This window comes from Zasmidium cellare (genome assembly GCF_010093935.1).
Source record: "Zasmidium cellare ATCC 36951 unplaced genomic scaffold M409scaffold_14, whole genome shotgun sequence".
NCBI classification, from domain to species: Eukaryota; Fungi; Ascomycota; class Dothideomycetes; order Mycosphaerellales; family Mycosphaerellaceae; genus Zasmidium; species Zasmidium cellare.
In genome coordinates this window covers 735114-761060 of record NW_022986958.1, presented here as the reverse complement: position 1 = coordinate 761060, position 25947 = coordinate 735114, and the positions used below count along the sequence as shown (strand labels likewise).

At 53.7% G+C, this 25947-nt stretch overlaps 14 protein-coding genes across 14 annotated transcripts; 5 read left to right on the top strand and 9 right to left on the bottom strand.

Annotated features, from left to right (window-relative positions):
• Positions 1-154: 154 nt before the first annotated feature.
• On the bottom strand, positions 155-1373 carry M409DRAFT_22094 (uncharacterized protein; the record flags this gene model as incomplete). Its single annotated transcript, XM_033806187.1, has 7 exons — positions 155-267; positions 316-554; positions 611-807; positions 857-1022; positions 1071-1095; positions 1161-1178; positions 1229-1373. The coding sequence occupies 7 exons, from the start codon at positions 1371-1373 to the stop codon at positions 155-157; spliced, it is 903 nt and encodes a 300-aa protein (XP_033668838.1).
• Positions 1374-2047: 674 nt separating this feature from the next.
• Positions 2048-2979, bottom strand: M409DRAFT_65983 (uncharacterized protein; the record flags this gene model as incomplete). Its single annotated transcript, XM_033816743.1, has 3 exons — positions 2048-2425; positions 2477-2758; positions 2821-2979. The coding sequence occupies 3 exons, from the start codon at positions 2977-2979 to the stop codon at positions 2048-2050; spliced, it is 819 nt and encodes a 272-aa protein (XP_033668837.1).
• An 864-nt stretch (positions 2980-3843) lies between these two features.
• Positions 3844-5719, top strand: M409DRAFT_22092 (uncharacterized protein; the record flags this gene model as incomplete). Its single annotated transcript, XM_033806186.1, has 4 exons — positions 3844-3968; positions 4019-4114; positions 4167-4837; positions 4890-5719. 4 exons carry the CDS (start codon positions 3844-3846, stop codon positions 5717-5719), a joined length of 1722 nt encoding a protein of 573 aa, XP_033668836.1.
• Positions 5720-5982: 263 nt separating this feature from the next.
• On the top strand, positions 5983-6597 carry M409DRAFT_22091 (uncharacterized protein; the record flags this gene model as incomplete). Its single annotated transcript, XM_033806185.1, has 1 exon — positions 5983-6597. One exon carries the CDS (start codon positions 5983-5985, stop codon positions 6595-6597), a length of 615 nt encoding a protein of 204 aa, XP_033668835.1.
• Positions 6598-7243: 646 nt separating this feature from the next.
• M409DRAFT_22090 (carbohydrate esterase family 3 protein) lies at positions 7244-8519 on the top strand (the record flags this gene model as incomplete). The annotated part of the gene is made up of 4 exons (XM_033806184.1): positions 7244-7325; positions 7382-7564; positions 7683-8132; positions 8185-8519. 4 exons carry the CDS (start codon positions 7244-7246, stop codon positions 8517-8519), a joined length of 1050 nt encoding a protein of 349 aa, XP_033668834.1.
• A 55-nt stretch (positions 8520-8574) lies between these two features.
• On the bottom strand, positions 8575-9087 carry M409DRAFT_22089 (uncharacterized protein; the record flags this gene model as incomplete). The annotated part of the gene is made up of 1 exon (XM_033806183.1): positions 8575-9087. One exon carries the CDS (start codon positions 9085-9087, stop codon positions 8575-8577), a length of 513 nt encoding a protein of 170 aa, XP_033668833.1.
• Positions 9088-9660: 573 nt separating this feature from the next.
• Positions 9661-11356, bottom strand: M409DRAFT_65982 (uncharacterized protein; the record flags this gene model as incomplete). Its single annotated transcript, XM_033816742.1, has 3 exons — positions 9661-10797; positions 10852-11124; positions 11180-11356. The coding sequence occupies 3 exons, from the start codon at positions 11354-11356 to the stop codon at positions 9661-9663; spliced, it is 1587 nt and encodes a 528-aa protein (XP_033668832.1).
• Positions 11357-12086: 730 nt separating this feature from the next.
• Positions 12087-13904, bottom strand: M409DRAFT_53885 (carbohydrate-binding module family 35 protein; the record flags this gene model as incomplete). The annotated part of the gene is made up of 4 exons (XM_033812494.1): positions 12087-12974; positions 13025-13207; positions 13267-13647; positions 13704-13904. 4 exons carry the CDS (start codon positions 13902-13904, stop codon positions 12087-12089), a joined length of 1653 nt encoding a protein of 550 aa, XP_033668831.1.
• A 470-nt stretch (positions 13905-14374) lies between these two features.
• M409DRAFT_22086 (uncharacterized protein) lies at positions 14375-15862 on the bottom strand (the record flags this gene model as incomplete). Its single annotated transcript, XM_033806182.1, has 2 exons — positions 14375-15426; positions 15481-15862. 2 exons carry the CDS (start codon positions 15860-15862, stop codon positions 14375-14377), a joined length of 1434 nt encoding a protein of 477 aa, XP_033668830.1.
• A 974-nt stretch (positions 15863-16836) lies between these two features.
• Positions 16837-17397, bottom strand: M409DRAFT_22085 (uncharacterized protein; the record flags this gene model as incomplete). Its single annotated transcript, XM_033806181.1, has 1 exon — positions 16837-17397. One exon carries the CDS (start codon positions 17395-17397, stop codon positions 16837-16839), a length of 561 nt encoding a protein of 186 aa, XP_033668829.1.
• A 1563-nt stretch (positions 17398-18960) lies between these two features.
• M409DRAFT_22084 (uncharacterized protein) lies at positions 18961-19973 on the top strand (the record flags this gene model as incomplete). Its single annotated transcript, XM_033806180.1, has 2 exons — positions 18961-19040; positions 19100-19973. The coding sequence occupies 2 exons, from the start codon at positions 18961-18963 to the stop codon at positions 19971-19973; spliced, it is 954 nt and encodes a 317-aa protein (XP_033668828.1).
• An 811-nt stretch (positions 19974-20784) lies between these two features.
• M409DRAFT_22083 (uncharacterized protein) lies at positions 20785-21492 on the top strand (the record flags this gene model as incomplete). Its single annotated transcript, XM_033806179.1, has 4 exons — positions 20785-20819; positions 20876-20888; positions 20954-21344; positions 21410-21492. 4 exons carry the CDS (start codon positions 20785-20787, stop codon positions 21490-21492), a joined length of 522 nt encoding a protein of 173 aa, XP_033668827.1.
• A 439-nt stretch (positions 21493-21931) lies between these two features.
• On the bottom strand, positions 21932-22660 carry M409DRAFT_65977 (uncharacterized protein; the record flags this gene model as incomplete). Its single annotated transcript, XM_033816741.1, has 5 exons — positions 21932-22024; positions 22166-22405; positions 22462-22486; positions 22541-22581; positions 22631-22660. The coding sequence occupies 5 exons, from the start codon at positions 22658-22660 to the stop codon at positions 21932-21934; spliced, it is 429 nt and encodes a 142-aa protein (XP_033668826.1).
• A 398-nt stretch (positions 22661-23058) lies between these two features.
• M409DRAFT_22081 (uncharacterized protein) lies at positions 23059-24634 on the bottom strand (the record flags this gene model as incomplete). The annotated part of the gene is made up of 8 exons (XM_033806178.1): positions 23059-23156; positions 23212-23631; positions 23684-24086; positions 24141-24187; positions 24243-24269; positions 24317-24353; positions 24408-24427; positions 24481-24634. 8 exons carry the CDS (start codon positions 24632-24634, stop codon positions 23059-23061), a joined length of 1206 nt encoding a protein of 401 aa, XP_033668825.1.
• Between the last annotated feature and the right edge of the window lie 1313 nt (positions 24635-25947).

Here is a 25947-nt window from a genome sequence, read left to right as displayed (position 1 = left end):
GAACTTTTGTCACGAGCCGTGATGTATATCCCGGAGCTGGACCGCGATGATTTGTACGTGCTCGATTCTCTAGAAGTCACAGTAAGTTTCGACACCAATAAAGAAAGCCGACGCATGCATGCAAAAGTTTCCAATCCTCAACTTCTCCCATGCCTTAAAGACCAGGAATGTCCAGATAATCAGAGATGCCATTCGTAAGATTCCTCAAAGCGGACGCTCCACCCACAAGGTCGACGAAGGTGGCAGCATACGAGTCTTGCACGACATCTAGGACGTCTTTAGCCTCTGCTGTATGTATTCGATGTAACAACTCACCTATTCCTTCGGCAGCCCTATCAGGGTTGACAGCAAATAGTTCGACAACGTACTCTCCGAGAGTGGCGAAAGTGATGGGAACAGCCGAAGGTCTCCAGCCTAGATCAAATGGCAGCTTTTGTTTCTCGAAGAGGCTTCGAACATAGCTGATCGGGGCACTGTTGACCAGGGGGCTGCTGAGGATTTGGACGTAGAGACCGGTTTCTCCAGAGCTGAAAAGGAACTGTCGTGGGCCGTACCTTGTTCATGTAAGCAACTGAACAATGGTCCAATGGAGGTGGGCATCTTTACTTACGTGCACTCAGGGTTGTTAGTCTCGCAGTACTGGACTCGGGCATATCTGGCTTTAGACGCGGTTGGAGTAGTGGTTCTTGTCAAGCCCTTGAAGTACGACAGCGTGCCAGTCCAAACGCGTTGGTTGAAATCGTACCAGTTGCCGAAGTAATGATCCTGGCGAGAGATGCTGACATCGTGTTCAATTGGAAAGTTGTGCTGTTTTCTTTTAGCGTCGTTGATGTGTGGCAGCGTCTAACCGTCTTACCCTGTCCAAGTTGTTCAGATCAAACGACCCTCCGGCTGGGTTTGGAGAAGAGAGAAGCCCAGCAGCACCAACGACGGCCATGAAGTCAGGGCCAATGTTGATACCCTGTGCTCCCCCAACGATCAATTGTGGAACAGTGATGTTCTTGCCGTTGCGATTGAGGAAGCTGCCTGAAATCAGTCGAAACCCCTGATGCGGGACGCAGTCTACTCACCCATGATTCGCTAAGCTGTTGAGTCCTGTGGAAAGTAGTAGTTAGTATGGGCTGTGAAGCTCTATCCGGATATCCAATCCGATCGCGCACCTGGGCATGGAGAGCGGACTACGATGTGTTAGCCCTTGTCTTCTCGCAGTACACGATCTGGACGATACCGTCGTTCTTCCCAGGGGGCCTATAGTCTCTGAAACGAGGATCGGTCGGCAATGCTGGAACCGCTTGAGCTAGTAAGGCGGGAATATCGAGCTGAGCGTAGGCAAGTCCTGCGGTTGCTAACAGAAGGCTGACGGTCGACTTCATGATGGCTGTAGTTGGTCTCGTAGACGACCTTGCTCACAGTCTCCGGGAAGAGTAGCAGGCCAGACAAGGAAAGTAGGAGGCTCGGGCCCTGTAGTCATGACTGACATATTCATTGCTTCTGAGAGGCTACTTGCACGAAGGTTTGCGCGATGAGCATGAGGCGTCGTTCATGGCGTTGCTCTGATAGCCTCATGCACATAGCAGCCTCAAATCTGGGGATCAAATGCAGGACATCGAGGGTTTGCAACGCGATCGTTGGCCAAGCTTTGGATCGACCGCGTGAGGTACTGGAGGAGTTAAGGTTATTTGAAGCAAAAAGCAGAAGCTGGGATAACAGCAGTATGCCGAGGCCTTCTCCAAGCCCTTGCCGTGACAGTTCATGCCTTTATGGGCTTCATTTGTCACACATTTCCGCGGCCATGTTTCTTTTGCAGATTTGCTTGTCTTGTCCTCTGGACCTAGCGCCGCTGATGTCGAGGCGACTGCGTTGGCATCTTAGCCGCACCGGCCTGCAGCCCGCCCTCCTTCCAGATTGGGAGAAAGCCGAAACAGATGAGCCAGTAGCCGTGTAGTCGTTAGTAATAGAAGACTTCTCGAAGTGAGAATGATCGTAATGTTGTCCTGCTCAGAGTTGAGAGCGTGACCAACGAGAGCCTTGCTTCGCCTTCATTGCGCTACAACTTCGAAAAGTTGCCATGCCTGCCACTGCCGCTGCTGAATCTCTGCGCTCCAGCTGCACCTTCGGCCTTCAATGCGTTGCGACCTGCAGCGAATTCGAACCTGAGAGCGTCTTCCATCGACTTGGCATCATAGCAAGCATGATAACAGGATTCTCTGTCCGAGTTCATGCAGATTTGGGGGAACTCAAGTAGCTGTTTTGCTATCGTCAGTGCTTCCTCAAGAGCCTTGCCTTTCGGGACGACTCTGTTAGCCAATCCCATAGCTAAAGCTTCCTGTGATCCAACGGGACGTCCAGTAAGTATCATGTCGAGTGCTCTTCCAAGTCCAACGATGGCCCGTAGACGGATTGTACCACCGTCTATTAGAGGTACCTATTGCCAAATCAGCGGCAGTACTCGACACTATGGGAGAGGATCTCATACACCCCATCGCCGGCAGAACACGCCGAAAACAGCATCCTCCTCGACGACACGCATGTCACCGAGCAAACTGAGTTCGAGACCTCCAGCAACAGCGTACCCAGAGACAGCACATATTAGAGGTTTCTTCACTTGCAACCGTGAGGGACCCATAGGCCCCTGAGATCTTTCTGCTGAGAAACTTTGATCGTCTGGAGCAGTGGATATGTTGGGACCAGATTTGCCCACGGTATGGAGATCGTAACCAGCGCAGAAGGTGCCATTGGCGCCGTTGAGTACTGCAACCTGAACAATTGTCAGCTCCGACATTGTGAACAATGGCAATGGCGTCCCGAGTGCCACAATACCTTTTGCTCAGGATCATCTTCGAAAGCCAGCACGGCAGCATATAGCTTCTTCGCGGTTTCAGCGTCCACTGCGTTTCGCCGTTTGTGGCGGTTGATGGTGATGACTGTGATCCCGACGGTAGGCTTGGTCACCTTTACCGATTCTTCTGATGAATCCATCACGACCGGCGTGTCCTTGTTCTATTGCTGGTGTAGCGGTTGTTGCCCCTCAAGTCGGAGGTCAGTATGTTAGAGCTCGGATAGCTACATGCCTTTCGTATTCGGCAGCAGTCAGTGAGCAAGCAAGCAAAATGTACTCTTGAAGCGAATATTTTCCGTGAAACAGCATTCACGCAGGAATTTCTACGAACTACTGCCACTTAACTCCCTTGTGATGATGTTATAACGAATTGCTGATTCTCATGTCGAACATGACGAAGAGATGGAGACGCGCAGCAAGAAGTGAGGGCCCGGTGATGACGCGCCAAGACTTAGGAGCGGAAATGACACGGCTGATCTCTCGCCGAGCCTCATTCTTGAACTCGAATCCATCTTCTACTTCTTACTGACATCCTACCACCCACTCGTCAGCAGGCTCAAGCCCTCGGAACTTGAACGACTGGCTCCGTGGTATCCGCCATGCTGGGTCTACAAACGCGTACCCGGGAGACAACCGGAAGGTCAGACGCGACTCTTTGAGCGGCACGCTGACTGTACTGTCTTCCATTGCCAGGTAGGATGGCCGTCGGGGCCGACCTTCCTTACGCATGACCAATAGGCGACGCTTGATGAGGTGGGCGACAATGTGCAACCCATCCCTCCACCTTACTCATTCCTGGCTGGTTTGCGAAATCTGATGAGGCTGCTGCACGATTGCTCAGCTTGGAAATCCTTCTATGTTCGGGACTTCGCGAGCTACACTGTATACAGCATTACTTTTACCTGGCAAAGTGCCCAGTGCGTGGCATAGAGATATGAGTGGCACGTCCCTCTCACTTGTACAAGAGAAGGAAGATCTCTCATTAATGTCTGGTCGTCACCAAAATGGCTAACTCCATAGCTCTGGCATTTGCATGCCTCGCCATCGCAGGGGTCTTCTTCAGATTTACCGCAATCAGGAAAAATGCTAAGATTGCAGAGAGCACCGGCTTCAAGGTCTTCTATTCTCCGTGAGTCTGAAAGCGCGGTCAGTGCTCGCAGCTGTGCTGATCAAATACAGGGTGTACATGAATGAGACATGGTGGCTGTTTTTACACAAATTCATCGTTCCATTCTTGGAGCTGCTGCCATCTCCGCTCACAAGACCATGGCTCAAGTATAAATAGGCCACCATGTCAAAGAGGAATACCCAGCTGATCACCACGCAGAACAGCCCAACGATGGAGGCTTTGGCATTACTCCTATGAGCCGTTCGAAGAGGCAGGAAGCGACACCATCGTGATGGCCACTCCATCCGTGAACATGATCACAACTTGCGATCCTGTGGTAATAAACCAGATCGTCTCTCAGCCAAGGAAAGTTCAGCAAGATCCCAAAATCATGAAGCTGTTGGCGATTTGGGGCGACAACATCACATCTACGGATGGAGAAGAATGGAAACACCATCGAAGAGTCGTCAATGCAGGATTCACCCCTGCTATACATGCCATGGTATGGGAAGAGGCATCTGAGCAGGCTCAGACATTGATTGACCATTGGGCAACGCTGGGCTCCGTCGTTCCCGTCGTAAAGATCTGGATGTCGAAACTTGCGCTTCATGTTGTGTCGGCCACCTTCTTCCATAAGAAGCTGACGTGGAAAGAGGTGGATCATGTGCCCACGGGACATCAAATGGGGTTTGAGCAGGCTCTGAATACTGTCATTCGGCATTTACAGCCCATAGCCTTGCTGAAAGCTCGTTTGAAGTGGCTTCCGTTCAAGACTACGCAAGAGGCCTACACTGCGTTTAGTGAATGGACAGCGTATATGAAGGAGCTGCGCCAGATCGTTCTTGATAGACTCGATGAGACGGCGAAGAAGCCTAACAAGAGCTTGCTTGGTGAGTGTCCCGATCAACGGCCCAGGTAAATCTCATGCTGATGGTTGTGCAGAAAGCATCGTAGTTGCCGGGGCGACGGGCGAAGCGAAAGATGCACTTCCAGAAGACCACGCTCTTGGCAACCTGTTCCTCACAGCCTTGGCCGGCCACGAAACTACTGCCAACACAATGGCGTTCACGATCCTGTTACTCGCTGTATACCCGGAGTGGCAGAGGCGAGTGCAGGAGCAGCTCGATCAGCAATTTGATGGGCGAGAACGGCTGCAGTGGAGCTTCGATCAGGACTATCAAGCTCTTCAGAAAGGGCCAGTATGGGCGGTACTCAAGGAGTCCATGCGGTTGTACAACGTCGTACAGCACCTCTATCGGAAGACCGTGGCGCCGACGACGCTCCTAGATTCACAGGGCGTGGCGCATGAAGTACCAGCTGGTACACTCTGTCAATTCAATCTCGGCGCTATCTGGAGAAACCCAAACCGGTGGACTTCTCGCACTGCAACAGACAAGCGAAGGGAAAAGATGCGCAACTGTCCAGCACTGGATTTCGACCCCGAGAGATGGCTCAGCAATTCAGACCTCGTCAATGATCAAGACCTGCATGTGCCGCGATTCTTTCCCTTCGGTCAAGGACCACGACAGTGCCCTGGAGAACGCTTCGCCATGGTTGAGATGACCTCCGTCTTCGCAACAGTCTACAAGAACTACTCGGTGGAGCTGGTCGTTTCTCAGGAGAAGCTCAAAGCATGTGGCGGTGATAAGGAGGCCGCTTGGGAAAGTGCGAGAGAGGGCGCTATCAGGACACTGAGTGAGGATATTGTGTCCAACATCAATCTGGAGCTGTGGAAGGAGTTGCCGATTCAAATTGTCAAGAGACATGGCTGACGGCGATGCTAGTGTCTTGACTTGAGTGCAAGTAGAGATTGATTGTCGTGGAGTGATTTGCGAAACTTGCATCCCATGCAGCTTCTCACCGGTCTTGTTGTACATATACCCAGTTTGTGAAAGCCTCGGCGTGGGAGGAGGAGCTGCTGCCTGGCAAACTCAGCTCCAAATTGTATGCAGCTGTGTCGATTCAAGCACTCTCCAAGCCAAAGTGCATCGCAGTCTTGTCAACGAAACGATCACTCATCGACGACATCATCAACATGGCATCAGAAGGACCATCAAAGGATCCACATGACAAGGGCTGCGTACTCTTCACCATCCCAGTCGAGCTCCAACTCTCCATCTGCGAGCTTGTCGTGATCGAGCATCAGCCAATGCTCTTGAACTGTCCATGCAACAGCTCGTATCGTGGCCGACAACATGAGCTTGAAGAAATCGAAGAGGCCTGGGAAGGCGGCACCATGCGTCCACCGGCGCAGCCTGCCATCACGCAGACTTGTCGCGCCCTGCGAGAGCTGGCCCTCCCAATCTTTTACAAAGAGAATGTTTTCCGCTCCTGCTACTGTCGTCGAAACCGAAACATCGACGCACCGATCAAATGGCTGCGAATGATCGGTCCAGAAAATCGGAAGCTGCTACGCCATCTATATTTCTACGACCGCAATCAGGGCTACGATAGATACACGCCAAAAGACCTGGCTAAGCTACGCGAGAGCGAGATCTTTTCAGAGATGGGTGGGAAACTCGAGACCTTGTCTTCGAAGTACTGCTCTGCCCATCTGGTCACGTTCGGAGAGTGGACCAGGAAGGAAGGAGAAGTGCCGCTGGCGAACGAGGAGGGAGTGCCCAGACTGCGGGCGCCCGGCGAGATGTGAGGTGAAGTGCGTGCAGACAGTATTTGTACCTCGGGATCCTGAGCAGAAGAGTGGCTTTTCGGCATCGAGGCGTCAATGGAGGAGAATAGGGCTTCAACGGTCAGAAGCTTGGAGATTGCGTGGCTGCCGAGGTCTGTTTTGTTGACATATGAATGCAAAGTACACCGCTGTACATCGTCCCAGCCAACTGTCCTCATGACAAGCAGAAAATAATGAGGCACAGTGGCAGAGAAATCAGTGCACTGCAACGTTCTCTCTCTTGTACGAACGAGAGCGAACCAACTCCCAACTAGCCAAAGACGGTTCATGCTGCACAAACTCGCGGGTGAATGAAACGTCTGGCAGGCGAGACCAATCGAGAGGGGTCACTGCCCTTGGAGCGCGAATAGGAGTGGCTGAAGCGAGTAGACTTCCACGGAAGCTTCAGTCCATCGGCTGGTCTTGTTCCTGCAGAAGCGGCAACGCGTGGTGGAGAGCGCCACCAGCTCCTCCTCCTCCGCAACCCAAACCAGACGAGTTTCTCCAGGATTTTGCTACCAAACACCACCTCACATGCATCTATCCGCCGACGACCACACGTAGCCATTGCTAATTTCTTGCATTCGAAGCTGGCTTGCTCGTCCTCCTCTACAGCGCAGTCGCAGCGATGAGCGCCCAGCTCAATCGGCCTTCGCGGCTGATCCTCTACATCGCGGCTGTCACGAGCGTGATCTTGCTCTTCCGATTCTGTCAGTCACTATGGGTGAGAGTACCACTCCCGCGAATGATACTGATACGATTGTAGTGAGGGTCACCGTCCCAGAGCCACCGCCAGGCTCACTCGGATCTCCCGGAAAGCCTCCAAAGCCAGTGGCTCCTGGCATCGATTTGAGGATATTACCCCTGGGCGACTCAATCACTTTTGGAGACGGTGGGAGTGATGGAAATGCGTATCGACTTGAGCTGCGCAAGGCTCTGGCCATCGGTGGTATGTGCGGAAATTCTTCGGTCGCACCCAGGAAGCCTTGTCTCGGAATGGAGTCTTGTGTCACACGAGGCTATTCGTGACCAGGTTCTAACTCATTTCATGCTAACGTCATCTACAGGCAGCAATGTCGACTATATTGGCTCACAGACTTCTGGCCAGAATAACGAGGACAACCAGCACGAAGGATGGGGAGGCGCGAGGATCAGTGGCGTACTGGAGCGAGTCCTGGCCCAGGGAACCTTGAAGCAGAAACCCAACGTCATCTTGCTCATGGCAGGAACCAACGATTTAAAAGAACAGGCTTCGTACGCAGAGCCCGTTGACAGCGCGCCGAATCGCTTGGGCGTGTTGATTGATGCTGTCCTCTGCGAATGCCCTGACGCATTGCTTCTGGTGGCGAAGATTACCGGACAGAGGCCATTGTTCGCAAATCTACGAGTGGGCAACTTCAATGCCGCCATCGAGAGCGTTATTGCAGACCGAGCAGGGAAGGGTGCAAAGATCAAGATGGTGGACCAGTCTGCCATAGCGGCTTTGGAGTTGGCAGATGACCTGCATCCAAATGATGGTATGTCTGAATTTTGCAGAAATGCCACCCTCACTGACTAACAATCTACTAGCCGGCTACCGGAAGATGGCCCAGAACTGGCTCGCAGGCCTCCAAGGAGCCCCTCTCGAGTGGTACTCTCAACCAGCCGACGTGGGCGCCCAGCCACCCAAAACCTGCCAACAGGACGACACTCACTGGACAGAATCGATGAAGACCGCACCACCAGCACCACCGCCTCCGCCCCCGCCAGCAGCACCCCCACTAGGAGCAGCACCCCCACTAGGAGCAGTAGCACCTGCGGGAGCAGCAGTACCAGCAGGAGGAGCACCACCGGCGGCAGCAGCGCCACCGCCACCACCACCCCCACCGCCCGCAGGAAAGCCACCGGCGAGGCGAAGGCGATAGAAACCACAACAGCAAAAAACAATGAAGCATTAGCATTTCTGCATTCCTCACCACCCTACTCCTTCGCCTTCCTGCCCATCCCCTTCCCCGATCTCTCCACCGCGACCGCGTACAACTCCGGATGATCCAACGGCACATCCCTCCTGATCGTAATCTTCCGAAACACCCACTTCCCCTCCCACACCTCAACGTCCATCAACCACAACCCCCGCGCCGTCACGCTCTCCAACGCCCCGCCCTCCTCCCTCCGATCTATACAATGGTACGCATCGATCTGACACTTGACGTGCGCCTTGGTGAACCCCTCCCCTTCAAACGTCACGAGCATGTTGCCCAGCATATGCCGCGTGGCCGTGAAGCCCGCGCTGTGCGGGTAGACGGCCTCCCAGAGTTGGTCTGGGGTTACCTCCGCCGCGGGGATGTGCGACATGTGGTGGGAGGCGTCGAAGGGGATGGGTTCGTTGGGAATGAAGAGGTCTTGGAGGGCGGAGCGGTCGAGCTCGTCTTGGGCGTAGGCGAGGCGGTGGAGGGTTTCTTGGATTGAGGCTTTGGCGAGGAGGGATTCCATGGTTTGTAGCAGTAAAGCTTGGTGGTGGGAGAGTTGGGTGGTTGGTCGGTGTGGGAAGGTGGGCTTGAGGGGAGATGTTCGAGGAGAGATGCGTTAGATGGGTGTTTGTGTCTTTTTATACATAGCTTGTTGGTGTATGTGCGAATGTAGCAGTTGCTGGATCGGGCTGCCCTAATTATTACTCTGCTGTGTTTTCGTTCGTGCGAGGTGGTCGGGCAAGCTGACTAGAGAGTTGACAATAATACCCTACTTGGTGTGATGGAGAGTCGGATATTTGTCCTGCTTTCAACATGTGTCTGACCACAGCACCGGTTACTCGGCCGAAGAAGTAAGTCGAACTTCCAGTGGAGCCCGATCTAGCTCGCAAACCACTACCGTATCTGCTAGTTTGCCGTCATACGTAGGAATGAAATGTCTCCGGATGACGATTCCTTTCCATTACTGCCGACCGTCATCAGATAGAGTATTATTTGGGGATTGTTCTCGAGCACAAGAAGCCCTCAGTCAACATGTATGTGAAGCAAGGTAAGCTCACTTCACAAAAGCTGACCATAATGACAAACGACTCAACCCTCAAACCTCCTCAAACAAAACCGGCAATTTATGCCCCGGCCTCACAGTAACCCACCCATGAAGATCCATATCCAACCTCTCTCCCTCGGGCCACCTCACCCGAAACCTCGCAATCCACGCCGCAAGCAAACACAAAAACTCCGCCTTGGCGAAATCTTTCCCGATACAGCTCCTGGGACCGTGCAAGAAAGTCAGGAACGCGAAGTTGTTCTTACTGCCTCCCGAGTTCGCTGTGCCGTCTGCCATCCAGCGGTCGGGGTTGAATTCTTGGGCGTCGGGACCCCAGAGCGTGGGGGATGTGTTCATCGCCCAGGGGGAGAGGAAGATTCTTGTGCCCTTTGGGATGAATTGGCCCTGGATGGTGGTGTCGACGAGGGCGTCGCGGACGGTTGTGGGGACGGAGGGGATGAAGCGGAGGATTTCGTTGCAGACGGCGTTGAGGTAGGGTAGAGACTCGATCTGTTGGGCGGTGATTGTGGAGTTGTGGTCTTTGATCGAGGGGAGTGAGGATCGAAGTTCTTCACGTAGCCGGTCTTGGATCTTGGGGAAGTTGCAGAGCTGGTAGATCGCCCATGTCAAGGCCGATGCGGTCGTCTCGTGGCCCGCGGCGAGGAATGTCATCATTTGGTCTACGACTTCTGCGTCGCTGAACTGGCCGGACTTCATGGCGATGGACATGATGTCGATTTGAGAGGCGGCGTCCTTCTCTAGGAGCCCCCGCTTCTCTTGCACTCGTTTCGTGAGAAAGCTTCGAATCGAGTCCGCTATGGTCTTGCCGTAGCTTAACGGTGGCAGCCGCAAGTACCACATGAGCTCCAGTGGTGCCCATATGCCGACAAATGTCCATCGGAAGTTTGGTGGCTCGTTGTCGAAGATGAGTCGATAGTTTTGGACAATCTTTCCGTCTGGATTGGATGTTGCGTTGAAGTCGTAACCAAGACCTGATTGACCGATGATGTCTAGAGTCGTTCGACTTGCCCACTCGTACGCTTTCTGAGGCTCTGGACCGGATTCTGAAGAAGACTTGGATGCTTTGGCGATCTCCTCTGTGGACTCTCTAGCCTTGTTCCAGAACAGGGGGTAGAGCTCCTTGATATGTCGGAATGAGAAGGCTGGCAGAAGCGCTTTTCGTTGCTCCTAAAATCCATCATCAGCATGCCCTCACCACAATATACTGAAGATGAGGCTCACCTTATGCTCCGCCCCCTCGGCCACCAAAATCCCATTCCCAAGCAACTGCCGAAACAAAAACGTCGGCTGCGAAGGCTTATGAAACTCATAAGTCTTCTGCACAAGAACCTCCTTCATCGCCTCAGGAGAAGTCAACAACAAACGCTCCTGGTTGAACAACACCCTCAAGCGCATCATGCCGCCGTTCGGCACCGTGGTCATCCATTTTCGGTACGCGGGTCCGTTGCGGTTTTCTAGAATTTCTGAGGCGTGTGCCCAGGGGAACTTCGCACCCTGGTGAAGGGGTTAGCCGGTTGTCTGGGTAAAAGCGATGCTTGGTATTGCTGACCTTTGGCTCAGGCAGGTGGCGGAATGGGCTGAAGTAGAAAGGATAGACGAAGACCAGGAAGATGGCATAGCTGAACGGGATCAAAAACCCGATCAACGCAGCGTAGGGGAAAGCACTTCGAGCAGCTATGTACGCAGCCGCTATCGAGAACGCCGTCAAGTATAGGAAGTTCGCCATTGTCTGCTGATCTCAAGAGACGATGGCATCTGTCCTCCTCGAAGCACGCACCGTATCTCCCTTAAGAACTGTCCTCCCGTCCCAAACACGGTCCCACAACTCCGTACAACAACAGCGTCACCATGCTTCCCCTACCGTCTACCGTCCCACACAACCTTGACACCTGAGCAAGCACATCCGCAAGGCTGTCATCCGCATCCTGGCTGCAAGAGTCGAGACGGCGACCACGAAAGCGAACACGAACGGGAGAGGCGCTTGGCGGAAGCCGTGGAGTCCGTCTGTACGAGTTGGCGAATTGGGCTGCGTGTTCACATGGAAGGCGGCAGGACTGTTGTGTCGTCTTTTTGCGGCACGTCTCTATACAGAAATGTCTCGCCTTGGATCTTGATGGTGGAGTCGTTGGAATGTTCGCATTCGGGGTAGTGTTGATCCGCCAGGCACGCTTTACGGACGCAAGGAGGTGTGTTGTGTTGTTCGATTGGTCAATTTCACTTATCTCCGCTTTTCACGTGCTGGATGCAGAGAAGGAAGGCGCGAATCACGGCGTTTTTAAGCCTGAGATTAGATGAGTTGTTGATGAGCGAAAGAGGGAACCTCTGCGCTGAATGTAATATGTCTTTTGCGGTGATGGCATCAATACTTCTTTGAGACAGCTGTCATGTACAAGCCCAAAGAATCCTGTTTCCCTTCGGCGATGAGGACAACCCTCATCAAGCCCTCAATCGCAACCTCACGCAACGACTCCAATGCGATCGATATCCGGCGCATACGTCGTACTCCCACTCAACCCACTGATCTTGACCGTATTAGCAGATCCAGTATTGAACCCACTCAACCGAACCAAAAACCCTTTCGTAACGTCCTTATCCCAATTGTACCCGGTCAAGGGGAACAACACGCTCTGTCCCGGGCCGCCGTTCACGCTGATACTCGCCCCTCTCACATTGGGACCGCCATCCGACAGGTATCCAACCTCGCCGTTGATGTAGTCGAAGCGGACGTCTTGCGTGGATTGAGATGTGCGGATGTTGGTGAGGGTTAGGCTGCCGCCGGAGTTGCTGATGTATCCGACTTTGGAGGAACCGGAGCAGCCGGAGCAAGATTGGATGTTGGCGCCGCCGGCGAGGGTGCCGGATTCGGCTTCGATGTAGGTGAGTTTTGGGGCGGTGATTTGGAGGGCTTTGACGTTGCTTAGCCGGAGAGGAAGGGAACCGTGTGCATTAACTTGGGCGGAGTAGGATTTGACGTTGGCAGTTGTGCGGCCGGTCCAGAGGTTCTTCACGGTTGCGGTATCAATGCCTAGACTGCTGAAGTTGAGGGCGAGGTTGCGATTCGTGTTGGACTGGTCGAGGAGAAGAACGACCTGGTCACCATTTGCAAGTGGCCCAGCGTATATGTCTCGATCATTGGTGAAGCGTTGGACGAGCTTCACTGGTGCACCAAGAGAGTCTTGGTTGATTGCAATAATATCTTTGTTCGACAAGATGGCTGCAGTGGCATCAGACATGGTCGGCACCGCCGTGGACACCATCAATGCACTCTTGAACAGGGCCCAGATGGCGAAGTGGCTGGCTTGCTCTGCGTTCGACATGCCAGGGTTGCCGACTTCGAGGAGGTCCTACAAAGGTGTGAGTGCGGTGGTACGGAGGGTGAATGCTGCCTACTCACCAGATCCGCAAAGTGACCAGGACCATTAAGCCCATTGAGATTGACATGAATGTCCTGATTCATAATCCTCATCACATTAGCCCACCCAGTGGCGATATCATCCGACACCCTGAACGAGTTCGCCACAGGAGGCGTCCACGAAGCCGGACCTTGCAGACCAGTCGGACTGCTGTATGGAGTGCCCTTCACATTTTACGTCAGTTCAAACACCCCAGCGCCCTCAAAGTGCAAACCCAACTCACCCACTGACAAACCAACATCCCCTTAATCCCCACATCCAGCTGCGCTTTGCTCCAATTTCCAAACCTCGCCGGGAAATCCGTCCGAGGATCCTTGGGGGCATTCTGATCAGGCGTGATGTAGCAATTGTCGACCTTCATATACGCCACATTCCATCCCGCCAGTTGGAGCACATCGTCTCTCTCATGCCCCAAACTCCCCTGCCTCGTGGCCGGACTTTTCGTATCGCAGGAATAAACCCCCTGGTCCGTATACATACTCCACTCGAATCCCAGACTCCGTGCGAGTTGGCTCAAAGGGGCGATTCCATCGGGAAAAACGCTCGCATCATAGGTGATGGAGCCGTTGGATTGTCGCTCGTAGCCTTGCCAGCCGCAGTCGACCTGCAATATAGTCATCAGTACTTGTCTTCCATTCTCATTGGTGCAAGAGGCAGTACTTGGAAGTATTTGTAGCCCAGGTCTTTGAAACCTTTGGAGGCGAAAGAGCGGATTGTGTTCTGCACGTAGGATTGGTTGGGGGAGCAGCCGACGTCGTTATAGGTGTTGAAGCCCATTACGGGTGTGCGGCCGAAGCCATTGTCGAGGGCGAGAGCAGGTACTGCCGTCAATACGGCTGCCGCCCAATATGTGGATAGCATCGTATGAGTCCAGAGCGTTGACTGTGATCTTGATGGAGAAGTACTTCGATCCAGATCCGAAGATTGATATAAGTATCTGCCATGACGGATAATATCGAGGAGAATCTCCGTAGTCTGCCAAATACTCACGCAGTCCTAGTCCTAGTTTTAGCTGGTCATCGTATTGATGGTGAAAATGTGGATAGTGCGGAGAAAGGTGGAGAGACTCTGGGGTGTCCCAGAAGAGCAAGACGAGCTTCATTGGTGGGAAAATCATCGTTCTGGAAGTCGAGTGCCGCGATCATCAGGGAATGCTGTGCAGCTTATGTCGTCGTCAGGTCGTGGAGCACATTGAAAAATAGGAGAAACACGTTCTTGTCGGATACACTCCACGAAGGAGGTCGAGGAACCCGAAAATGCTTCCGCTCAATTTACAGTTTCGCTCGCTAAACTATCACAATGCTTTTGTTGGCCGTTCCTTTTGTACACACTCAGACACCGTTCGTCAACGCCTCGCTCTGGACGAACGTATCCATTCGGTCCTTCTTGACGTCTCGGCTCATAGCCTTGGCCTTGAGGGCGGCTCGGATCTCGTCCACCGACCTGTTCTCCCATGCTCGGAACTCCATGTTGCTCAGTGGCCACAAAGGCTTCGATCCACGCTCGCGCATCCAGTCCTCATTGTTAAGGGGGGCAGGCATGCTCGTCAGTGCATCAATGTCGTTTGCAAGCTCGTGACAGTAGGAGTCGAGGGGCAGGTCATTAACGTCTTGTCCGAAGGGATTCTCAAGCTCGCGACCAATCTGAGCCAGACCGAGGATGATGTAGCCTGCAAGTATCGTCGCTGGAATTGCCACCCATTGCAGATACTTAACGAGCTGGAATGGAAGCACCATCACGTAGGCCCAAGTGATCTGGGAGATGGAGATTGAGTAGGCGACCGGAAGTGGAGTATTGACAACGCGCTCAACGTTGGTCAGTGTGTCCGTCATGGTGGCGAGCAAACCCATGGCCTGCACCTGGTGGACACTGATTGCGAGGGTCTTGTTCTGGAAGACGTTCTCAATGTAGGCAGACAGGTAGGTGAGGACTTCCAAGGGCGTATTTCCGAGATTCTCCTTTGACTTCTTGAGCAGCTTGCGAGGGTTCGACTCTGCCATGGGAATGCCCAGATACTGTCCAGCGGATTTGAATGAAGAGACTTTCCGCTCACGCAGTGCGGTCTGGTCGGCTTCTCCAGCCAGAGTTCGCAGATTGAAGAGCAGTGGTGCAAGGTCAGGGTACTCAGTCGATGGCTCGAATCGCAAACGGTGCTTGAGAGACACGGCAAACGCGTTGATCAGTTGAAGTGCAGAAAGTTTGGCAAGAAGATCTGCCTTGCCAAGCTCCTCGGATTCCTCGTGTCGCTCTTGTGCGTGGACCCAAATGAGTCGCGAGAGATTTCGTGCCGTCAGCATGAGAATCGCCCAGTATCGTCGTCCCTCGGAGAACCTCTCGTATGCAGTCGTCGACCGGAAGGAAAGCGCCAGACCGACGACGAAACCTGCAAGTGTGATCAGTTTCACCCCCGAACACGCAACTCTCCCTCAAAACTCACCAGTAACAGTAAGCAGCACCGAATTGACCTCCAGACTGGTCACCAGCATTGAAATACACACAATGAGGGTGGCCCACCCGCCAACGAAGCTCAGCGGCACAATCATCTTCGGCAGGACGCTACCGTGCATCCGAAGAAACTGCGGCCATTTCGAGTGGCGGTTGATGTCTCGCGGTCCTCGGAAGTAGTCTTCGAGATCCACGCTGTGGTGAGTCGAGTGGTGGAACATTGGCGTAGGGACGAAGTCTTCGTGCTGGCCTTGTGCTGAAGATGAGGTGCCTTTGGAGGAGCCGTGGATGCTGTTGGCGGCGACGCCGGTGGTGGATTTCTCGGCCGTGGCCATGTCGATGGCGGAAGTGGTGCCGTTTGTGTTGGCGGCCATGATGGGCGGTGGTGGTGATGTCGATTAAAGTATTAGGGTGTCAAAAGAAAGGCCGGGTGAGATGCTGGAGTGAAGTGAAGGTGAGGTTGCTGGAGTGAAAGCGACCAACCAACCTGATGATGCAGGATGCGTGTGGAAGTGATGTCGGACAATGAAACGACAGTCGATGGTCTGGCCTCACCGGCGGGTTCGCTCAACAGATGCTCGCGCGACCGACGGGGCATGCTGCGACTATATAGCTGCAGCAGACGGTTAGTCAAAGAAAAGAAGGGCCCCTGGCGCTGTTTCAAGCGCGTGTGTGAGGAATGATGCCAAGTTCGTGATGAGGACGACACTTCCAATCGTAGACTTTTTGTGGCACGCTAGAGGCTCGCGCCGTCCGCGGCTAACCTTAATGAGCGCCTTTGCCGCTGAGCCGCCACGTTTCCCCGGCAAGATTGGTCGCCTCCTGCAGGAGACATGAACCACGACAGTCTCTCCTCCAAATCATCGCCTCTCACCACATGTCTGCATGCTTTCCGCCCTTGGCTCTGCGCTGTACGGCAGTGTTTGACAACGAGCACTGCAGTAACTGGGGGCCGGCGTATGCAGTCCAACGCAGGTCAGCAATCTTCCCTGCCAATAATCTCGTTGCCAGCCGGCCCGTCAGCGCTGTGTTGCATGCTCGACCAATGCTCGAACCCGTGCCAACCAACGATCTGTCAGCGTCGCTCGTAAAGGCGAAAAGCATCTCCTTCACCAATTTCTCACTGCTTGCACCAACAAACAACTTGCCGCTGCTTTCCATCTGGACTTCTCGACTGGCCTCGCGTTGTTCGGGAACCAGAATGTCAAACAGTTCTTGTCGTTCTGGAGTCGTGCTTGGCGGACAGAAGCATCGCGAAACGCTGCTATAGGGGTTCCGGACACCGAAACGGCTAAAGGCTCGGCATGACAAGACTTCAACATGCATGTGTAACTCACTCGCCGCAGTTTCACTTCTTCTTGTTGCGTGCAAAGTCGATCAATGGAGCTATGCCATGCTTATGGATCGATGGCCGACTGGATGACCGCGATGGCTGAGACGACGAACCGTCGCTGGATACCGCACCCGAGTCTGGACGATGGCTGGCGGGCGGAACTTCAATGTCGCTGGCCGGCGGTGGGATGTTGTCCTCTGCTCTGTGCTTGTCTTTGCCCTCCTGCTTGGCTCTCTCCATATCTTGGTCGAAGAAAGGAAGCACTAGAGATGACTTCGATGCCACTGTGCTACGACGCTGAAGAAATCGCGACATCCGGCCTGTATCCTCGTGTGATTGTCCTTGCTCCAGCGGTGGTGTAAGACTTCGCTCGATTTGATCTTCAAGGAGTGCTTGCTGGAATTCGGCGGTGCGGTAGTATCTACTCTCGTCGGTTCCCTCCTCATTCAACAAAGGGTCCAGTTGATGTCGCTCGCTTGAGTTGCGAGGCTGTGCATGTTTGTGGTGCAGGCGTGCAAAGAAGTCCGTATCGCCTGCTTCTGTCTTGCTGAGCCGGCGATGAAGGAAGCTGAACATTTTGTGTAAGATGGAGTGCAGACAGACTTCGAAGTGATGTTGTTGGGTCTGTATTCCGGCCAGGAGATGGAAGGGTGAGCAATACGGCAACTTCAGACTGCGCCTACCTTTTGTAAGACATCTTCCTCCTAGTCCCACGTCCCACGCACACACACACGGATAGGTCGGTTCACGTGGTCGCCACGCCATACGGAATTGTGAAGTTGGTGTACGAGAAAACTTCGGTAGTCGTCATCTGGATCCGCTCGCTGACGAATGAGCTTGAAAATATCACGTTGGCTTCGCCTGTTACGCAAGCAAACAACAGAACATCAGGCGTGAAGAGTTCGTCGGAATTGCTATGTTTGGTCTATCCGAGTGGATTCTATCCTTTCTGCAGGGAAGTCGGAGATTTGGGGGTCGACTTGCTTTCTCAAATAATGAATTGCTTGCCTTGCTAGTCTGTTAGTCGCTGGTCCTGCTACTTCGTACGAATGGACTATACTTGATAACTCACGTCAGCGCCAGCGTACTAGTGAACTGTCATCACACCCCAGTACTCAGAAATGTGAAGCTGTTTATTACGTTGGCAGGGCAGCTCATGCTGATCCCCTTGATTGTTTCGAAATCGCAACATTGAGCTTATTGACACCACACATCAGCACGTCCAACCCAAGGCAAAGAGGCCGCTTGAATCGTATTCGACCATTCGTTCCTTCGCTGCTTTTTATGGTTGTTGAATACGATCATCGGGTCACGGCGGTTGTACTCGGTGGTTCGCCGACGACATTATCGACATTTCCAAAGGCCAAACCGCGAAGGTCAAGACCAGACTTGCACTTCCAGCAGGCGGCATTATCATAGCGGCCTGGCTGGGAAGCCGACTCTTGTACATGCCTTAGGTCGACTATCGACTCAATTGACGGGTTCGTGCAGCGGTGGGAGCATCCGACAGGGCAGTTTATCCAATGATTAGTCGGAGGTGCCAGTGCAGCGGCTCTGTCCCCGCGGATACTCTAGGATGTGCCATCACGGCCAAAAGGCAACGTCCATCCCAGACCATTGAAGCTGCATACGGCCAGGGAGACATGCTTCAATTCCCAATTTCCAGTGATCAGAACGAGCCGGGACAAGGATGAAGGTACAGGGTAGGGGAAAGACTGCCCGCGCCTCAAAAGCATACGAATCGCTCATGAGTGGTGATATATGCCATGGAGGAAATGTTGCTGCCTCCGTCAAAAGAGCATGTGAAGACGAGCATGTGGTCGTTCTCGTCGTCGCTCGTTCGAGGAGGTGCGAGAAACCAAACGACGCAGAGAAATGTCGAGTGGCGGTGCAGGCGCCACAATTCGAGCGCGGGGTCTTTGATGACGTACCTTCACGCGCGACTTGTGCGTTGGGCAGGTGAATTCGAGAGCGTGCCAGGCCTTGGAAGGAAGCACAATCACCGCAATCTCTTCCTTTAAAACCTTCCAACTTCCTCCCCAATTCTCCTTCATCACACAAACACCCACTCTACCACACCACGAACCTCCATCCACACCAACATCAACATCAATTCCACTCACACCACACGACTCCACCATGTCTGGCACCACGGTCCACGTCAAGGGCATTAGCTCCCAAACCAGCGAGAAGGAGGTCCGCGATTTCTTCAGCTTCTGGTAAGAATTGCCACCGTCCACCACAAGCTTCACATGAGCCTATGCTGACATTCCTCCAGCGGCAAGATCCAATCCCTCTCCGTCACCCCCGAGTCAAGCGACTCTGGCGCCACACAGTCAGCTGCAGTGACTTTCGAGAAGGAGACCGCAGCTAAGACCGCTCTTCTGCTCGACAACACCCAGCTCGGCCCAGCCCAGGTCCATGTCTCCTCCGCCCAGAACCTCGACCAGATCGCCGGCGGCAAGACTGCTGGCTCCGCCGATGAGCCAAGCAAGGAGGACATTGCTCAAGAGGACAAGCCGCGTGCCCGTGTGGCCGCAGAGATGTTGGCACATGGCTACGTCCTGAGCGACCAGGCCATCCAGCGTGCTCTCGCCCTCGACCAGCAGCACGGCATCAGCTCCCGCTTCCAGACCGCCCTCACCCAGTTCGACCAGAAGTTCAAGGTCACCGAGCGTGCCCAGCAGGCCGACAAGAGCTACGGTGTCTCTGCACGCGCCGATGCAGGCTGGAGAGGTCTCAACTCATACTTCGAGAAGGCTCTCGGCACCCCGACTGGCCAGAGAGTGCGTGCGTTCTACGAGCAGGGTCAGAAGCAGGTCTTGGATGTCCACAACGAGGCGAAGCACCTTGCGGCTCTCAGACAGGGCAAGGATGGCAAGCCAGAGCCAGTGTCAGGCAGCAGCGACCGCACGCAGTGCAAGTGCCAGGCTGATGCTGGTGTGTGCCAGTGTGCTCCAGGCCAGTGTGCATGCTCAAGCTGCTCCAAGAACCCGGAGTCGAAGGTTCCTGTCTCTGCCGAGGCCGCTGAGCTCGAGAAGGTCCAGGTTGACGGCAAGGAGAAGACCAAGTGCAACTGCGGCGGCGCCGACTCGAAGTGTGCTTGCGCTCCAGGCGAGTGCGCTTGTTCCAGCTGCCCAAAGGCTTCCTAGATGCGTGAAGAATGATCCGGCGTTGGGGGGATGCGATCAAAATGGGGTTATGCTTTGATGACTGAACTGTACTAGTAGTGAGCATTCGATTCGAAAAGGAGAGGCGTGGATGCCGAGAGAACAGCACTGATGCGTTATGAGATACGAAGACAGTTGAAAGAATGAAGTTCGACTTGCAGCGATGAACTTGCATAACTTGCTCACCCAAAAGTGCACCATGATGGGCACTTGCCAAGACCTTGACTTCGACATCACTTCCTGCAATCCACAGACCATTTTGTATTGACCTTACACGAGACTGCTAGAAAAGCCAATTGTCGCTCTGCAGAAGTCCTGTGGTTCAAATCGTCAAGCCCCATGAAATTACTGAACCTCCCTCGTCCTCACCCAGCCCGCTGCCAATATATGTACCTCTTGTATCATACCACCCAAACCTCCCTCTTTGTCTTCCCAACGCCACACCTCGCCTTCGCATTCTGCTCCGCTTCTCTCAAAATGCTGCCTAATCTCGAGTAGCACCTTGTCAGCTGAAAGGCTTTTCACCATCGTTCGGAACCTGGAACGAATTCTGCAGCCTAGTCCAGGCGGTCTCGTGGGCTGAGCTATACGAAGAAATTGTCGAACGAAGGGAAGTCTTCTTTGGTTTTTTTCTTTCCCGTCATCGGAGAGAATTGCGTCTGAAAAGATTGCGAGATTCAGGATTGGGTTTTGGATTCCTTTAGCTCTTCTGCTGCTTGATCTTGTTGAGATCCTCATACATATATACATGCTCTCCCAACAACAGCCTTTCTTCGAAGACGCGACAGTCAAAATGGCAGAACAGATTTTCGTGCCGAGTGATCTGTGGTAAGTACTCACCACTCTCAAGGCCGTCCCTCGTAGCTTACCATCCTCCTCTACAGCCCCGTCTACGCAGTCCGTCCCCCTCCTCCCCAAACCCACCCGTCAACCACCACCCTCCTAACCCACCCCACCCACAGCCCTTCTTCTCCGCCCTCGGCTGCATCTCCGCCATAGTCTTCACCTCCTTCGGCGCCGCCTACGGCACCGCCAAATCCTCCCTCGGCACCTTCTCCGCCGGCATAATCCACCCATCCCTCGGCGTCCGCGCCCTCCTCCCCACCGTCTTCAGCGGCATCCTCGCCATCTATGGCCTTGTCACCGCCGTGCTGCTCGCCAACCACATCCAGCTCGACCTCCCGCTGTACACGGCGCTGGTCAATCTGGGCAGCGGGTTGTCCGTGGGGCTCTGTGGGCTTGCGGCCGGGTTTGCGATTGGGATTGTTGGGGATGTGGGGATTAGGGGCACGGCGATGCAGCCGAAGTTGTTTGTTACTATGGTTTTGATACTGATCTTTGCGGAGGTGCTGGGTAGGTTTTGATGGGGTGCTGTTGCTGGCCTGTGATTGTGATGGGTGCTGACTGGGACTGTGCAGGGTTGTATGGACTTATTGTGGCGCTGATCACGGATACGAGGGCCAATTTGGTGAGTAATAAGGTATGTTATGCGCGGCTGTAGGGGGTGCGAACGCCATTGGTATGGGGAGGTCGGGCAGTGTGGTTGGAAGGACGTCGTCAACAGGGAGGCCACGCATCGTTGAGATCTCGTTAAGAGCCGGCTCTTGAAAGCAGGTACAGAATCCAGATAGCTCTGCTGTACAAGGGACTGAGTCCAAGTCTTGAGCTCGTCCTTATTTCGGAGAAGCATCTGATCGCCCCTAGTCTTTACACCCAGCTATTCAACACAAAATCAGTCTCTCGCTCCTCTGCGATAGACTTGTGTGGCGATCCTTCGCAGCAAGGCACATATTCGCCACATGCGCAAAGAGAGCGGAGAACGTATCCATCCCAGCTCCACCAACTCCTCCATGCCATGGATTTTTTGTAAATGCTCTCATCCCTCCCCAAAAACGCCGCGCTATGCCATCAAATCATTTGGGGGTATATCGCCTCTGCGTTCAACTCGATGGTGGCGGCGGCGGCGGTGGTTGCTGCTGCTGCTTCCCAGCCTCTTGGCTCGCTTGCTGACTCTGATGCCTCAGTCTCTGCGCCTACAAATCCAGAAGAAAGTCTTCGTCAGCCAAAACATACCCTCTTGTTATTCGACATCGGCTTCAATCTCTGTAGAGCTTCGGCTTCCACCCTTCTCGAAGCTCTTGCTCTCGTACCATCCGCTCTTCCGCTTCACGTACCTCCAGCTCTATTCTTTCCCGTGCTCTTAGCACTTTGCTCTGCAGGTAAAAGGAGCCGCCGCGTTTGGGGTCGTTCAGGTCGAATAGCCGCTTGAATTGGTCGTGGATCTTGGCGATGTCTGCTTGGCCGGATTTGGGAGGAGAGACGTTGAGGATGCGGCAGGCTTCGTCGAGGGTGAGGCCGGAGGAGGAGAGGGTATTTGCCGCTGTTGAGCTGTTGCCCATTTGCTGTGCATATTTCTGGAGTAGGACGTCAGTCGCTTTGCCGTTTGCTGCCACTGTCAGTAGAGCGTTACCTGTGATGCCGAAGCCTGTTTATATCTGCGAAGAGCGTCAGTACTTGGGTTCAACTTCTTTGCGCCTCGATGGACCTACGCTTCTGCGAAGGCTCTCCCAAACACCCGTGCGCCGGTCAACTGTGTTTTCATTAGTGAAGCCCGTAGTCAGAGCCTCGTGAGTACGTACAACGACCTGGCTGATAATACGATGCGCCATGCTGCGCTGTGCAATGAACGGAAGAGTTGATGAAAGTCGAGAGATACTCGAAAGATCGATCTCGGGAGTCGGAGATTCACTCGCGGCCCCGTGCGCAGAACCGGGCCGAGCCTAGCGTAGAAACTCAAGTCGCTCCTTCTTCCTCCGAGTTCGAACTTCGACAACGACTCCGAATGGACTTGATGCCCTTGGACGAAATAATTACTGGTCAAGAAATGACAGTGGGCTAGCTTGACCTATCCCAGGCGAGATGATGAATCCACAATAGATGGCATGGAATCCAGGAGTGCCCGCCTCTGGAGGTTCACAACCTAATTGCCTAACGAATACTCTTGGATTAAGATGCTACATGCTGTCATTATACGCTGATACTATGATAAGCGACAGTAGTCTGGTGACTAATGCGATAGAGGCCATGGAGGGCTGAATCTCTTGTCCTGCGCGGCCTCAAACAACCACACATTCGGTCCCTCGCCTCCGATCCTTGCTGCTATACCTGCCATAATCGATCAATGTCAGCAAGTGTTTCAAAGGTTGCACGGAAGACGTACTTGGGAATTGCTGCCTCATGCCGGCCGGCACGGTGGCCACACCGTTGTTTCCGGTAGGACTCGGTGTTCTCGATGCATTTCCCTTCATGTATGCGCTCGACTCTTCCGAGATCGAAGGCTCCCAGTTCGCCCAGCTATCAAATGTTCCGGCAGGAAACTGTCCGCTCAAGCTCTCTGCGCTCCGCATCGGTGATTGGGGTGGGAATGAAGCAGCTTCGTGCTCTGTCGTGCATCCATCGTCTGGACTTCGGCAGCAACGAGGGCAGAAGCCTCTAAGCAGTACTCTGTAGGTCTGCACTGAGCTGCACAGGATTGCGAGGTGGACTTCTACCTGTACCCAGATCGCGGCGTTGACGATCTGGTAGTACACGTCGCGGCTCAGATACATTGACCAGATGTAGTAGGTCTTGATGCAGGATGCTGTCGTCTTCGTAAGTGGTTGCCTCATAATCTGCAGATGTGTGGTGCTTACCGGCTACAGGCAGAATTCCCAACCCGAGTAAGACGGCCACGCCCCATTTCTGTCGCTTTGGCAATTGAAGTCCCCGCAGGATGAAGAACGGCGCCACATAGACCGCCGTCGACGTAACCGCCGACATCACGTCCGCTGCATTCCAAAACGCTTGTGCGGTGACAGGTTTGATCCTGATGTTCGAAGCATCTCCTTGCGAAGCGTCACCCCATTGAGACGGTACGATGTAAGACAGCGACATCACCGTCGTCGTCATCAGGGCTTGTCCAATGATTATGGCCATTAAGGTGTACACAGTCCAGCGCATAGGTTTTCGGTCGTCGATTCGAAGGTATAGCATTAAGAAAGAGAATTTGACGAATAGCGTGGTTGCGGCGTAGACCAAGGAGATCGCGAAAGTCAGCTACGAAGTCGTCAGTTACGTGGCCAGTACGCGGTTCTAGAGCTCGCAGCTGACATTGTACAGAAGTGTTTGGTTGGCTGGCCGTGTCTGTATATCGGCGACTGCAGGCACACAAATATCAGTTGGAGGCAGTCATTGAGGGATGAACACTCATACAATGCGTCCCGTATCCATGGTAGGCATCTGCGCAGAGTAAGTATCTGATCCAAACTCAGCCTTGGTGCACTGACCTGTGACGAAGATCGATGAGAGGCCGAGCGCAAAGACCTAGAGATAATGAGATTGTCTTCATTTCGCGCAGGAAGCGGTCGTTATCCATACAGTGCCAACAAGCATGAGACCTGCCGGTATATCAGACACACACAATACATTTCTTGTCCAAGGCTTGACGTACCATCTTCAGCAAACACCTTCCGCAGGACGAACAGCCTCGAATACAGCCTAAAGCTGATGCCAAAGACCGTCACCACCATGAAGAGAACAGACAGCACGATCAGCAGAACCTGCTTGCTGTCGCTACAGCTCTCCGGCGCCTGCGAGGCCGCCATGGGAAACGAGCGAGCACAGTACAAAGGGGAGAAACGAGCGAGGTGAGGAAAACTGTTCAGGTTCAACACAACACAACATGGGAAGCAACGGATTGTCCACGTGAACACTTGCATAGGTGCATATGTCAAAACACGACAAGTATGCATAGGAGTCGACGCTCAAGCGTACCCACTCTGGGACTGCCCGTCAAACAGCGAGGCTATACGACATGGCAAGTCAGTCTTCGAGCCATCGCCGCAAGACTCTCCTTGCTCGTAGCTTGGGCAACGGATCATACTCGACAGGGGTTCCTTATAATATCTGAGGCAATGGGGCTCTCCTGTTCGCGGTGCTGGAAGCCGGCTTTAAACCCTATGTGTGTCTGAAGGCTCGGTTTGTCCAACGAGTCGTTGCGGCGTTTCGCAATGAATCGAAAGCCAGACGCCACTTTGTGGTTGGTCTGCCGGCCGTCAGATCGGTTCACAGCCGTTGCAGATGCGGCTTCGAACTTTCTGGCCACGGAGGCTGACGAGGCGAGTGCAGGCATGGGAATTACTTTCTGTCCACAAGGATACTCAACGATATTGGATATCACATTGAGTCCGCCACTCATCTTGGCGTGGTGTGTTCTGAAGCGGCGACTAAGATGCTTTGATGCTCAGAGGCTCGCTGTGAGCAAATCCAGATTGATGACCAGGAACTGTGATTGGGTTTCGTCTGTATCTGCGTCCAGGCCTGCTACGGTTTGGCCGACTGTCGAACGGTTCCACAGAACCTGCATCATGTCAGCTCCATGACTCGACAAAAGCAACCGCTGTGCTCCTCACGATCACTGTGGCAAAACTCAGTAGTGTCGAGAAGCATCGACATTCGACACTTGAGAACTACCCAATGGCATTATTGAAGGTCAAATTCGGTCTCAACGACCGTCGTCGACAAGTACGAGCCCTGGAGATACCATCTGGACCACAAGTGAGAATTTGCGACAAAGGGATGACTCGACTGTCTTCTTAGCCCTTAACTGGTGACAGTATATCCTGGCGGTGATGCGATCACTCGGGCCGTTCGGCCGTCTCGGTAGTTACCCAAACATCGGGAGTGCAGTTGCATTGCAGCCGCATGCGCCATCGAGCCATTCCAACCACAGCCTGACTCGTACATGCAGCTGGGATCTTCAAGCCGGCACCGGTGCTGTCGAGGTACGTCGCCGGCCGGCACGAACTTTGGTGCCATGCCCTTCTGCCATATCCAAAGCAGCTCATCTCGTATATAGTATTGCTCAAGGGGATCTCCATGGGAGCCATGGGAGCCATTCCAGTGTGATTGGCGAGAC